We start from the raw sequence: 14,343 nt of genomic DNA, 5'->3' as shown, positions 1-14,343 counted from the left end.
GGCCGCAGGGTTAGCTGTGGTTTCACGTGGACGTTTCCCAGGCCTGTGACCAATCGCAGCTCAGCTGTACCTGCTGTCCCCCTCCCTCGGGGTGAGAACCAGACAGGGAGTCTCGAGGCCTCCCCAGGAAGAGGGCTGTGGTCTCATGGCAAAGGCCCCCCAGTTCTCCTGGCCTTTGAAGTCTCAGGCTGGGGGCGCTGGGTCTGGGGAGGCACGGCAGTCTCAAAGGCCTCATTGATGGAGCCGTGATGACACGTAAGCTAGAGGCAGGACACTGCTCGCCCGGCGGCCAGGGAGCCCTGGGACTCACGGGGCAGAGACGCCGGGGTTCAGGGCAGCGGTGCCAGCACCACCCCCACCGCGGCTCTGCCTCGTGGTCCTGCCCTGGGACCCTTTGTTCCCTTTGGGGTTCTCCACCAGGAGGTGGGGCGCCCTGGTTCCTGCGGAGCCCAGGCAAGGCCCTTCCTTCCACCCTCCTGTACGTGGCGGGTGGGGGCTCGTGCATGGCCAGAAACAGGCAAACAGGTCCACCAGGGTGTAAAACGGTTTGGCGGAATCTACCAGAGCTGAAGGTGTGCCTCTGACCATGCGGTCCCACCCCTGTGTGTCACCCAGCAGCAGTGTCTGTGACGGACGGGGGCGCGTTAACGACCACTGCGTGCGGCCGCGAGGGTGTCTCAGTGCTGAGTGAGGAAGGGTCCAGAGTCCACACGTATCAGGTTCCAAAACAGGCAAAGTTAACCGATGGGCGGGGCCGGGAGGACACCCCGGAGGGTCTGGTGCAGTCAGTGTTTGATTGACTTGACTGATTGGGTGCTGCTTTCCCGGCTGTATTTGGATGAGGTGTGCACCAACCTGCATGTTTATGATTCGTGTACTCTCATGTACGACGCACTTCAATAAATAGCACCAACGGAGGCAAAGGGGGAAAGGGCTGTGTGAGTCGTCAAGGGCAGGGAAGGGAGCTGACGCTGGTGAGCAGGTGCGCCCTCCCCCGTCTGGTGGGGGGCACAGGATGGACCCAAACGGGAACATCACAGCCCAGCGCCTTCAGAGCACCAGACCCTCGGCCCGCCTGACTTCCCCCACCCGTGAGGGGCCGGCCCCGCGGTCCACGCCCACCCCGCCCTCAGAGGAGGCTTTGTCGTCGGCACCAGGCCCTCTTTAGTGACAGAGTGCTGGCTCGGCCGGGGGTCCTTGGGGCAGGGCCGCCTTCAGTCAGCGTTTAACGTGGGGCAGGCGGGGTGCGTGCGTGCGTGTGTGTGTGTGTGTAAGTCTCAGAGGCAGGTCCGGAGCGGAACTCCCGTGCCCGCGACACCTGGAGGGGAGGTGGGCTGAGCACGGGCGCGGCTGGCCAGACTGCCTGCAGTGGTCTGAGCGCCAAGCAGCCGGGACAGGCCCGGGTGCCAGCTGCGCCATCTAGCGGCAGCCCTCACGCTGCAGCCGGGCACACGCCCGTCACGGTGCCGCCCTCAGGAGGAGGGGCTCTGCGGATGACTTTAAAGATGCTGAGGAAGGCAGGAGGTCTCGTAGGACCGGAGGTAGCAAGAGGCCTAGAAATGTCCGGATCTGGGCGACCGCGCCTCCAGGGAAGAGGGGAGGTGCACTGAGGACCAGGAGAGAGACACTGAGCCCACAGGGCCGGCAACTGGGAGCTTGGGGTCCTGGCTGGGAAGTGACTGGACTCTGGTGGAGAGGCCCGGGGCCGCGCCTGGGCCGACATTTGTCCAGCCCCGGAGGACGGAGTGTGAGGGGCCTCCCGGTGGAGCCATGAGTTGAGCGGGACCCTGAGAACAAGGACCTCTTCCTGCTCCCTGGCAGGACGATGCCAGCGCTCGGCCCCCAGAAGCAGCTGCTGGGTCCCCTCAACTCCACGTCCCCAGCCACCCCCCGCCTCGGGCTGGCCACCAACCAGACGGGGCCCCAGTGCCTGGAGGTGTCCGTTCCCGAAGGGCTGTTCCTCAGCTTGGGGCTGGTGAGTCTCGTGGAGAACGTGCTGGTGGTGGCCGCCATCATCAAGAACCGCAACCTGCACTCGCCCATGTACTACTTCATCTGCTGCCTGGCCGTGTCCGACCTGCTTGTGAGCGTCAGCAACGTGCTGGAGACGGCCGTCATGCTGCTGCTGGAGGCCGGCGCCCTGGCCCCTCGGGCTGCCGTGGTGCAGCAGCTGGACGACGTCATTGATGTGCTCATCTGCAGCTCCATGGTGTCCAGCCTCTGCTTCCTGGGCGCCATCGCCGTGGACCGCTACATCTCCATCTTCTACGCCCTGCGGTACCACAGCCTCGTGACGCTGCCCAGGGCGTGGCGGGCCATCGCGGCCATCTGGGTGGCCAGCGTCCTCGCCAGCACCCTCTTCATCGCCTACTACAACCACGCGGCAGTCCTGCTGTGTCTCGTAAGTTTCTTCGTAGCCATGCTGGCGCTCATGGCGGTGCTGTACGTCCACATGCTGGCCCGGGCATGCCAGCACGCCCGGGGCATTGCCCGGCTCCACAAGAGGCAGCACTCCACCCAGCAGGGCTTCGGCCTCAAGGGCGCGGCCACCCTCACCATCCTGCTGGGCACCTTCTTCCTCTTCTGGGGCCCCTTCTTCCTCCACCTCTCGCTCATCGTCCTCTGCCCTCAACACCCCACCTGTGGCTGCGTCTTCAAGAACTTCAACCTCTTCCTCACCCTCATCATCTGCAACGCCATCGTGGACCCTCTCATCTATGCCTTCCGCAGCCAGGAGCTCCGGAAGACGCTCCAAGAGGTGCTGCAGGGCTCCTGGTGAGCTGCTGGGCAGAGGGAGGGGGTGCTGTCGTGCGGCCCAAGCCCTGGGTGGCCGGGGCAGTCCCTTGGCAGAGAGGACGGGCTAGGCCACCTCTGAAGGTGTGGACGCACAGACCCTCTGGGGCCCGAGAGAGGAATGGCACGAAGCTCCAGGAGGAGCTGTCGGGGATGGAGGAGGCTGGGGAGACGGCGGGGCACTGCCCACGTCTCTAGAGTCCCCCCTCATCCAGAGACCCGCCGCACCCACTCTGGGGACTGCCTCCCCGCCACCCCGCCCACTGGGATGTGCAGCGTGGCGGCAAAAGCTGTCGGCAGTGCTGCTCCAAGGACTTCGTGACCAGCAAGGAGGAAGGCGTGGAGCAAGGTGGGGGGGGCGGGGCTTCTCTCTTCTAAGGCTCAGTGGTGACCGGAGAGCCAGGGCTCAGCCCATCTGTCGACACCGCACGCCCCCGGCAGACAGTGCCGGCCAACACCTGCTCTGGGTGAAGCAGGGGCCATCGGCCTGAATCGGGGACCAGTACCCGGGCTCCTGGGGCCAGGAAGCAGTCTAGTAATAAATTCTATGTTTGGTGCAGCCTCCTTGCCATCTGTCTTGCCTCCTTCCAGAAGCTGCTTGAAGCTTGAGGTGGAGGAGTGGGGGCAGGGCTGAAGAGGGGAAGGAAGGAAGGAAATCCCAGGAACTGGCCAGAAACCGTGGCTGGCCTGCCCAGGTGAGGAAACCACAGCCCCACCTGGGGGAGAGCGTGGAGAACCTGACCACACCCACTCGATCCTGTGTCTTTGCTTTCTCTCTGGGGTGCAAACCCCAGCCCAGAGCAACTGGCGGAAGGGCAGCAGCTGCCCTGCCCCCAGTCACCACCATGGTGACAAGACCCCAACACTGTCCAGGCGCCCTCAACTGCAGCACAAGCAGGACCACAGTGACCCATGTGTGACCCTGGCCAGAACGTGGCCCTCTCTCGGCCCAGTCCCGCAGCCCCTCGTCCATATCCCTGCCTCGTCCAGCGGCAGGGTGGCCCGGAGGCTGGGGTCTGCTCTCTTCCAAGTACTGCCCTTCTGGGAGGAGGGTCAGGGCTCCACCAGCCCTGGGGAGTGTGAGGGAAGGCCGCCCAGAATGGGGTGAGGCTGTCCAGGGGCTGCAGGGGTGTCCAAGCCCCAGGGGAGTGGGCCTCTGGGGTGGACTGTGCTGCCTGATGCTGGGAGCCCTTGGGCCCTCCCTCTGCTGCGACCCTGGGCTGAGTTCCCACCCGGTTCCTCCACAGACACAGCATACATTCGACCCCCTTCCTGGTACAGGCTCAGTGGAGGAACAGTGATGGTACCAGCCAAATCCAAGGCAGGTCTAGTAATGCCTGCAGCCCCTGCCGCCCCCTGGCCAGCCACCCGAGCCCTGTCCCGGCCAGTTCCTGCCCGCCCACCACTGGCAGCTCCAGCCCTGACTGCTGACCTCGGAGCTGGGAGCTGGTTCCCAGCAGGGCCGGCTTTTGCTGGGAGACAGGATGATGAGTCAGCCTCGAGCCGGGCACCAGAGCCCTCTGGGGATGGAGGGGGAGCTGGCCTGGCCCGATGCCATCCTGCAGGGCGGCAGGGCGGGTGATGGGTCCTGGTCAACAGGATGCAAAGCTTCTTCCTTTGCTCAACAGGGAGGCGCAGCCAGCTCCAGGGAAGAGCCAAACGCTCACCAGGACCCCCTGAACGGGGACAGGGAGGGGCCCCAGGCGGCTGGAAGCCAACCACAGAAAGCCACATCATGGACGTGTTGTGAGGGAGGGCGTCTCTCGAGAACAAAAGGCCCATTTCTAGACTTGCCAAACTGGGGAAGCTGCAAGAGGAGAGAGAGAGGGGCGCGCACACAGCCACACCACAGAAGCAGTGTGAGCGCACGGACAGGAACAGGTCCGCACGCTGTGGCCGAGACCCCTCCTGAGGATTTTGTTACTGAAATATCAGGAGGACTTTATGACAGGCGGCTTCACTATAACGTCTGACCCCAGCAGACCGCTAGGCCAGTGGGTCGTCCAGCCTCTGAACTGCGTGCCCACTTCACCGCCTCCCTTCTCTCCCTTATGCGCACACCATCTCCCTACATAGCTCCCCCAGCCCACCGAATTTCCTTGGCCTCACTTGGACCAAGACTCCAGGGGTACAGGTGACATCAGGGAGAGTGAGTCAGACAGAAACCACTGCCCCACCCCCCACCCCCCCGTCAGTTCTGTGCCTGGCTTGTTTGTGTCCTTATGACAATTCCTGACACCGACGTCCACTGAGCAGCAGCTACAGCAGGTGCTGTGCCTGGCAGGGGTACAAAGCAGCCCCACCTGCTAGGTCCATTTGGAATCTCATGGCAGCCCCCTGGGGAAGAAGGGGCAGGTGGCATCCCCCAGTGCAGAGAAGAACAGTAAAACTCAGAGCTGCCATAGCAACCCACCGCCACCCTCCTGCACTCACAGCCCTTCTGACTCAGACGTTTGGGAGCCCTGCCCCATGATTTCTTTCTTCTGTTGAGAAGTCGGTGCCTGCTGCAGCCTTTTCCTGGCCACCCCCCCATTAAGGGACCCGGCAAAGCTCAGAGTACCTGGTCTGCCCCTTCGCGACACAAGACAGAGAGCTGGGAGGCGTCCATGTTGGCCTTTCGGGGTGGGAGATGGGGTTGGTCCCTACACAGGTGTGGACAAGAAAGACCCTCCTCGCAAAGCCCAGGGGTGAGGCTGCCGCTGGGGTGGGATAGAGACGGCAGCCGGGGCTGGGGCCGAGGGCCAGGGGGGCTTCTATTGTCCTCCCTGGAGCTCGCCAGCCCCTCCTTTCGGGTGCGCGGTCCCCAGACCCCTGGGGCGGCGGGAGGAGGCGCTGCAGCGCGCGGTGGAGCGGGGATGCGCGGTGCTGATGCTGCAGCCCTGCCGCATTCTGCGGCGGCGTCCCCGGATTGGCCGCGCGCGATGACGCCAGGCCGGGCGCGGCGGGCGGGGCCCAGCCTATAAGAGCGGGCGGCGGGGGCGACAGATCCTCCGCAGCCAGCCCCGGCCCCAGCGCGTCCGCCTGCGTCCCGCAGCCGCCCGCCACACTCACCGAGCATGAGGGAGATCGTGCACATCCAGGCCGGCCAGTGCGGCAACCAGATCGGGGCCAAGGTGAGGCCGCGCGCCGCCCCCCTGCGCCGGGCCCCGCACCCGGCGCGCATCCCGGGTCCCCCCCGCCTACCCCTCGAGCCGGTCCCCGGGGGGAGGGAAGCAGGGAGGCGGTGCGCGCAGAGCCGCACCCCGAGCCTCACTCGCCACTGCGAAGCCTAGAAGAGAAGGATGGGCTGGCCCTCGCTGCGGGCTGCCGGGACGCCGGGTCGTCCCCTCTGCCATTCCCACCCCTGCCTTTCCTCTGCCCCTACCGGGCTTACCTCGGGCCTGCGGGAGCACAGCGCAGGTCAGCCTCTACGCTCCATCCACCCGCCGCTGCAGGTGCGGGGTGGGGGGGTGGCGCTGGCTGGGCGTGGCCCTCTTCTCTGGGGTCACAATGCAGCCTCGGGCGAGATGGGTGGGGTGGGCAGGTTTGGGTGGGGCTCCTCCCAAAGCCGTAATGATCCGCCCCCCCCCCCCCGGCACGCCAGTAACTTGGTACCCTCCAAGCGTCCAGAGCCGCCCGCATGCCCCCGCCTAGCTTTGACCACCCTCAGCTTCCTGGCCCCACCCTTTTCCTTTGTTGGGGGAGGAATTGGGCCCGGACTCGGGATGACCTTGGTCGAGGACTGGACTCTCCCTCAGCGTAGCCCTGCCTGGGCAACCCGTCGCCCCTCGCCACAGGGTTGGATCAAACCCACGTAGGGACCGCGAGTCTCGGGGTCGGACGTGGGAACAAAGCCGGGGTGGGCGGGTGGGGTCGAGAGCTACTTCACCACTAGGCCCCTCCCGTCCATTGTTAGCCCACCTCACAGATGTTGGAACTGAGGCGGGAAGGGGATGGCGTCATCCCCAGCCGAACCCAGGAGGCAGGTGTCCCATCCCTAAGTACAGGGTAGCTGTCCCTTGCCCAAGGTCACACAGCAAGTGGAGACAGAGCCTCTCGACCCTCCGGCTCTGTCTCTGCGGATGCCCAGCGCAGGGCTCAGGCTGGGTGGGTGCGGCCTGCTGCCCCCTGTGCTCTCCTCAGAACAATATGGGGGGGGGGGGCGGGTTGCTTTGTCAGCACCAAGGCCAGGGACCCAGCGAGGGATGGTGTCGAGCTGGTTCCCCAAGGAGGCAGTGGGAGGAGACAGGTCCTGGAGGGGAAGGGGCCAGGAAAGGCTTCCTCTGGAGGCTGTTGCCATGGAAACCGGGCAAGAACAAAAAGCTAATTACAACAGGGCTGGGGCAGCCACGTGGCTGAGATGTAAATTGCAACCTGGGCTCTAGGGTGGAGGCGCCTCACATGGGGGGGAGGGCGTAGTGGGGAGACACCCTAATCACCGAGGAGACAGCTGTGCCTGCCAGAGGAAGGGGCTGGGGGAGGGGAGGCCTGAGGGACCAAGGCCTCAAATTAAATCAGGGCTCTGGGGGCTGTCACTGACAGCTGCCCTGGACGGGCAGAAGGGGCCATGGGCTCATTAATGTGGTCACAGGGGCCAGGCCTGCCCTGAGCATCTGCTCCTCCGATAGTCAGGGGTCACTGAAGGGAAGCAGGGCAGCCTGAGTCCCACCATGAGCCTGTGGGAGTCGTGATCCTGTCACGGGGCTTCCTTCTATGGCTGGACCGGCACTGATCAGGCAAGGGCAGGTTCATGCCGAGCTGCAGCCCCATGGGTGGGGGCAGGGCAGAGGCAGCGGCCCGAGTGCTGGACAGTGGCCTCCGCAGAGATTTTTCCTGCTTCAAGTGCAGTGGCCCTTGGGTTTGCTCATTACTTTTTATTCATTTTGGCTTAATTTCCTTAACTCTTGTTTGTTTTTAAAACTAATATCTGATCCTTTTTAACAATGCAAAAGAGAGAGTGGTGGATTTGGGGGGCAGGGGGATCGTTTCTTCCTTTTCAACCGCTGCCCTTTGCAGTGACCAATGGAAGAAGTCTAGTGGTTTCCTTCCGGCCTCCCTGCCCTGGAAAATCTCCAGAACCAAACTGGACGCGCTCACAGCGTGTGTGGGGATTTGCCTGCCCCGGCGCCCAGCACCTGCCCTGTGGACAGGCAGGCGTTCCTTGGCCATTTTTGTTTCCAGCTTCCGTACTGGTTGTGGCCTCCTGGTGGAGGGAAAGCAAACTTTTTTCGCCCATCACCAGCAGTAGCTGACTGGGGTGGGCAAGAGGGGCTGCTTCCCCTGCTTGGGACCGGGCCGCCCACTTGGGGGAGGGCCTGGCTGCGGGTGGGGATGGGAGTGGAAGTTATGGAGGGAGGTCAGGGCGATCGGGGCCAAGAGAGAGCACGGCTCTCCTGAGAGGTGACATGACAGCATTTATGACTCGTGACAATGACCACTACGTGTTGGGCGCTGCACCTCTCGAGGCTGCGGTGGGATTGGGTGTCGCCCTTCCCCCAAGGATAAAAAAAACGCCTGGGAGGGACAGGGCAGGAGTTTGAATCTAGGCCTGTGTGGACACATCAGGATGGGCAGGGAGCCCCCAGCTCCCACAGTGGGGCGAAGAGTCTGGGGACCCCACCCTCCTCCCCTAGGGGGGCAGGGCCGTCCTGGAGCCTTTGTCTGCGCCCAGCCTCTCGGCCGCTGGGCGGGGCCTCGGAAGGGCGGGCCCTGGCCCTGACAGCCAATGGGAAGAGGAATTTCTGGTTTCCGCACCCCCCCCCCGCCCCTCCCAGTTGGGTCCTGTTGGTGCTCGCTGTGCACGGGCCGGGGAGGGGCATGGGGTCTTAGAGGGGCTTAACGGCCCCCAGTCGGCCAGCCCTCCCTCCCGGGAGCCACTGCACCCCTCTTGCCTTGGGCTCCTGCGCGCGCCCCGCCACCTCCCCCGCCCACGAGCGTAGGCGCCGCAAAGGTCAGCACCACGGACAGCGCCGCGGCGCACGCCCCCAGCTCGAGACAAAACCGTGGGGTCTGAAATAGGAGCCCTGGCCTGGACCCTGGGGTCCACGCGCCATCTGGCAGTTTTCTCATCTGTAGTGATGATCATAATTATTCTTTAATTTATAAAATAGTATTTTGTTATTTATTAAATGTTATATGATCTGTATATATAATATATTCTACTAAGTTTGTATTATTTTAAATTACAATTCGTATTTGTTTTAACTACAAAAGCTATTATTAACATATTCTCCTTCTAAAAAGTTGAAACATTGCAGATAAGGCTAAAGTGCCCATGTGAGCACCTCACCCCTCTCGGTCCCTCTCTTCAGGCAGGACAAGTATTTTCCACCATTCTGGTCCATCTTCTGGGCATATGCACCTATGTATAAAAAATATAGCATCTGCTGCAAGATTTTTGCTTTTACTCTGTATATCACTGCAGTGTGCCTTTTCCCCTAAGGGTGTGCCTTGGAGATCTGCTCATACAAGTGATGATCTTTTATTGCAACACAATATTCCAAAGTATATTGATTTTATTTTATTTATCAGTGAATATGACTTTACAAATTTAAATAACATCTAAGGCCTTTTAATTTGGTGAGGTCAACATTTGCGGACTGCTTTTATGTGTCAGGCCTTGAGTTGACCACTTGAAGTGGGTATCATATTATGTCCACTTTACAGATGAGAAAATGGAGGTCCTGAGAGGTGGAGTCACTGGCACACACTGGCCAGTGCTGGAGTCTGCACTCACTCTGGTCTGCTGCTTCCTGGAAGCCTATGCATTCCATAGCGGGGTCCAGAGAACTTTCCATAGATGTGTTGGTGGCTCGGTGGCTGAGACACTCTCTGCCCCTCCCACACTTGCCATCTCAAGCTCATCCCTTCTCTACAGGAGCTGTGGGTGTCTCTGAAGCCAGAGGTCTGGGGTGTTCCAGGGCTGTGGGGAGCAAGGCCCCCGGCTCACACTCTCCTGAGGAGGGCATGGGGAACCAAGCAGTGGGAGGAAGCTCTGATCAGGCCCTGAATGCTTCAGTGACACCTCTAATTACAGCGTTAATACACACTTAATGCAGAAAAAAAGAAGAAAACTTATCAATGACAAAAACACACAAAGGAGGAAGAAGTCCAGCCCCCACCCTTGCTGAGAGCTGACCTCTGATAACAGTCTCTCTGGGTGAAATGCCAAGATTCTTCTGTGCATTTTATAATAATGACTGTTCGTACTTTTCAGGTTTTAAGATTTTTTAAATTTTTAACTAATCTTTTTTTTTTTTTTTTTTTTGGAGAAGTTAACATGCACATGACAAAAATTCCCAAAGAACCAAATGGTGTGCAGTGTCAAAGCCTCTCCCCCGAACCAGGACCACTCTCAGGCACGGCTGCCGGGAGCAGATTTTTGAATGTCTGTCAGAGACATCTATATATAGATACGCACGTGAAAACTGATTTCTAACTGCTTTTCTCACTGAGCAGTCTTTTCCCCAGCACATGACCCATATGTAGAGGCCCTTTTCTTCTTGGGGCCTTCACACCCATTCTTCTGAGTCACCCCATCCCTGAGGGGCAAACGGGAGGGGCACTGGTCAGTCACACGGTGTGTGACCACGATCTCCGGCCTGCATGGGCAGCTGTGCTCTGAGACAGCCTGGAAGTGCCCCTGGGGCGAGCACAGAGCACTGTGCAGCCTTCCCTTCACCCAGGGCGGGTGTCTTTGCGTGCTAATAATCCCACACGGCACTCACCATTCACAGGCTCTGTGCAGAGTAACTTGCTTTATTCTCACAACAACCTGGCTTCATCATCAGGCCCACTGAACGGGTGAGGCCACGGAGGCACAGAGAATCTTCAGGACCTGCCCAAGCTCACGCAGCTGGGAAGGGGTGGTCCTGCCCTGCCCCAGTCCTGAGAGAAGCGCGGTAGGTTCCTGCCCAGGGCGAGCAGGGCAGGAGGCCGGGGACAGAGTGAGCCCTTGAAGCTGGAGCTGTGCTGTCTCAGCTTGGCCAGGCTGGGTAACCCCAGGCAAGTGAGTCCCCACTTAGGCCCCTGTGGTTCCTGTTGGCTGAGGCTGCTGATGGGCTGGACGCTGCCAGGCCCTGTCACTGGACATCTTTGCCTCGACACTGAGGGGCACGCATATCCTGGACCCTGTCTCCAGCACTTACCTTTTCTGTGCTTCAGCTTTCTCATCTGAAAGGAGGGAATTAAAAAAGAAACACCCCAAGAGGGTGTTTATTACTCATGGAGAAGTGGACTGCCCAAGGCCCCTGGTCACCAAGTGCAGAGCCGGGTCTGGGGGCCCGGGTCTGTGTCAGTTGAGCCCTGAACCACCCTGAAAGCTCTGGTCTCCATGGACATGCATATTTATTATGACAATTTTCTTACAGACGACAGAGCTAGGGGCTCTTTTTCAAAGTCACTCAAAGGCCTAGTGCAGGCTTTGGGACCAAGCCCCTAATTTTGTACCAGGGCTTCAAGGCTACGGGAGGGAAGGGGCCTGGTGGGGGTCACGACCACCTACTGACCCCTCCGTTCCCCCTGCAGTTCTGGGAGGTCATCAGCGACGAGCACGGGATAGACCCCAGTGGCAATTATGTAGGGGATTCGGACCTGCAGCTGGAGCGCATCAGCGTCTACTACAACGAGGCCTCTTGTGAGCCCCCATCCTGGACCGAGGGGTGGGGTGGGGGGACCTTGACTGCTGGGGCCCAGCATCGCTGCCCTCCTTTCGGTTGGCTGGCAGGTGCAACCAGAGACTCACAGAATAAAGACAAGGGATCCTAATAACCCTAGCGAGAGTCAAATGTGTTTAATGGCCATGAGACACACGCACAGTCCGGTGGAATGGCCAGGGCTGGGCAGGGTCCCAAAGGCCCCTTCAGGAGGCCCATGGGAGGGTCCAGAGCAGGGGTTACCTGGAGAGGTCGAGCAGGGGCTACTCAGCAACTGGTGCGAAATGGTGTCTTTAGTGAACTGGCAAAATATTAACCTGCCCATGTAGACATGGGATTTGGTCCTGGCTGTCCGGATGTCAACCATGACTCCCTTTTCACACATGGCTCCTGCCTCTCTGACCCCAGAGTCTGAGCTCTTAGGGTGAGAGCACGAGGCTGGCAGTCCGGGGCAGGACTTAGGGGGCAGGAGGGGCGCCTAGCTTCTGTGACCCACGTAACCCACCCCTCTGCCATCAGCTCACAAGTATGTGCCTCGGGCCATCCTGGTGGACCTGGAGCCTGGAACCATGGACAGCGTCCGGTCTGGGGCCTTCGGGCACCTCTTCAGGCCTGACAACTTCATCTTCGGTAAGTTTCCCCTGCCCCAGCCTCTCCTGGTGGACCCCACTGCCGGCAAAGCCAGATCAACAGAAACAAGGGCAGAGTCACCCCTGCCTGTGACCCCGCAGAGCAGATCTGATCTCCCCAATTTGCAGCTTGGGACAGAGTCCCAGAGAAAGGGTTCTGTGTAAGGAACAGACACCACTTGTGATTTCAAGCAGAACGATGTGTGAAACAGAGGCTTGAGCTCACAGGATCCTTAGAGAGATGGGGGGCGGGGGGCAGAAGCAGAGCCTCCAGAGGACACCAGCTCACGAGCACGCAACGCAGCTGTCCTCACACCCGTGACTCTGGCGGCAGGGCCCTGGGTGCTCACACAGTGACAGGAGGAAGGCCACACCCCGCTTCCACCCCCCAGCGCTCAGCACCCCAACTGATGGGCATGACCCTCCTCCCGACCCCGGGCTGCAAGGGATTCTGGGGGTTGCAGTTTACCCTTCCAGCACAGCCGGCCAGAGGGTGGGTGGGCTGGAGGGGAGGGCTGATCGACTCCCCACACGGTGTGGCTTGTGCTAAGAGCCAGGGAGGGGGTGAGAAGGTGCGGGCAACCCCACTTCATGGAGGGTAAACAGGCACAGGGCTGTGTCCGCGGTTGCCCTCAGGCAGGCTCTGGAGGTCTGACCCCGTCCGTGTCCCCCTGCCCCCGTCCCAGGTCAGAGCGGGGCCGGCAACAACTGGGCCAAGGGCCACTACACGGAGGGTGCCGAGCTGGTGGACTCGGTCCTGGACGTGGTGCGGAAGGAGTGTGAGAATTGCGACTGCCTGCAGGGCTTCCAGCTGACCCACTCGCTGGGGGGCGGCACGGGCTCGGGCATGGGCACGCTGCTCATCAGCAAGGTCCGCGAGGAGTACCCCGACCGCATCATGAACACCTTCAGCGTGGTGCCCTCGCCCAAGGTGTCGGACACGGTGGTGGAGCCCTACAACGCCACGCTGTCCATCCACCAGCTGGTGGAGAACACGGACGAGACGTACTGCATCGACAACGAGGCGCTGTACGACATCTGCTTCCGCACCCTCAAGCTGGCCACGCCCACCTACGGGGACCTCAACCACCTGGTGTCGGCCACCATGAGCGGGGTCACCACCTCCCTGCGCTTCCCCGGCCAGCTCAACGCCGACCTGCGCAAGCTGGCCGTGAACATGGTGCCCTTCCCGCGCCTGCACTTCTTTATGCCCGGCTTTGCCCCGCTCACCGCCCGCGGCAGCCAGCAGTACCGCGCGCTGACGGTGCCCGAGCTCACGCAGCAGATGTTTGATGCCAAGAACATGATGGCGGCCTGCGACCCCCGCCACGGGCGCTACCTGACCGTGGCCACCGTCTTCCGGGGGCGCATGTCCATGAAGGAGGTGGACGAGCAGATGCTGGCCATCCAGAGCAAGAACAGCAGCTACTTCGTGGAGTGGATCCCCAACAACGTGAAGGTGGCCGTGTGCGACATCCCACCCCGCGGGCTCAAGATGTCCTCCACCTTCATCGGCAACAGCACGGCCATCCAGGAGCTGTTCAAGCGCATCTCGGAGCAGTTCACGGCCATGTTCCGCCGCAAGGCCTTCCTGCACTGGTACACGGGCGAGGGCATGGACGAGATGGAGTTCACCGAGGCCGAGAGCAACATGAACGACCTGGTGTCCGAGTACCAGCAGTACCAGGATGCCACGGCCGAGGAGGAGGGGGAGATGTATGAAGATGATGAGGAGGAATCCGAGGCCCAGGGCCCCAAGTGAAGCAGCTGAAGGGGTGGGACGTGGCCGCGGCCGGGACCGAGAGGTCTGTCCCCTGAGCCATGTAGCCCCTGACACACCCCTGCCCTTTCCCCCACCAGGCCCGGTCATGTCACCCTAGGGCTCCCAAGTGTGTGTCCTTTAGTATTTACAGCATCCCCGCCCTGTGTGAGTCTTCTCAGCTGTCTTCCGCCATAGGTCAAATCCATTTTGTGTGGCCCGTTTGTCTCTCTGCTTTATTATCAGCTCCAGGCCTGATGTTTTATGGTTTGTTTTGTTTTTTTTTACTGGTTTGTGTTTATATTTTGGGGGGATACTTAATAAATTTATTGCTGTCAGATACCCGTGCCTGGTGCTGGAGATTTCTTCTTATTCTGGAAAGTTGGGGCCAGAGGGGTGAGGAGGGGCAGACAGGGAGGCCCGGCGGCGGGGGCAGGACAGAGCGTCATTGTCTCCCAGTGGGGGCTGAGACGGGCCTGTGCTTGGAACCTGCAGCTGTCCCAAGGTGCAGCCCCTGGCAGGGGAGCTC

General features: G+C 61.1%; 1 protein-coding gene across 1 annotated transcript; it reads left to right on the top strand.

Moving 5' to 3' along the window:
• The first annotated feature begins 645 nt into the window (after positions 1-645).
• LOC103019192 (tubulin beta-3 chain) lies at positions 646-14,156 on the top strand. The gene is made up of 6 exons (XM_057533796.1): positions 646-2,775; positions 4,367-4,371; positions 5,779-5,906; positions 11,299-11,407; positions 11,946-12,056; positions 12,742-14,156. Exons 1-6 carry the CDS (start codon positions 1,826-1,828, stop codon positions 13,815-13,817), a joined length of 2,379 nt encoding a protein of 792 aa, XP_057389779.1. The 5' UTR covers positions 646-1,825; the 3' UTR covers positions 13,818-14,156.
• The last annotated feature ends 187 nt before the right edge of the window (positions 14,157-14,343 follow it).

Source organism: Balaenoptera acutorostrata, chromosome 19 (assembly GCF_949987535.1).
Source record: "Balaenoptera acutorostrata chromosome 19, mBalAcu1.1, whole genome shotgun sequence".
Lineage (NCBI taxonomy): Eukaryota > Metazoa > Chordata > Mammalia > Artiodactyla > Balaenopteridae > Balaenoptera > Balaenoptera acutorostrata.
This window is presented reverse-complemented; position numbering and strand designations above follow the sequence as displayed.

What these genes read in the sequence shown, in the direction of transcription:
- LOC103019192 (XM_057533796.1), top strand. Translation starts at nt 1,826, where the DNA reads ATGCCAGCGCTCGGCCCCCAGAAGCAGCTGCTGGGTCCCCTCAACTCC. An exon ending in CTACTACAACGAGGCCTCTT is followed by an intron (nt 11,408 to 11,945) that starts GTGAGCCCCCAT and finishes CTCTGCCATCAG; the next exon opens with CTCACAAGTATGTGCCTCGG. An exon ending in GCCTGACAACTTCATCTTCG is followed by an intron (nt 12,057 to 12,741) that starts GTAAGTTTCCCC and finishes CCCCCGTCCCAG; the next exon opens with GTCAGAGCGGGGCCGGCAAC.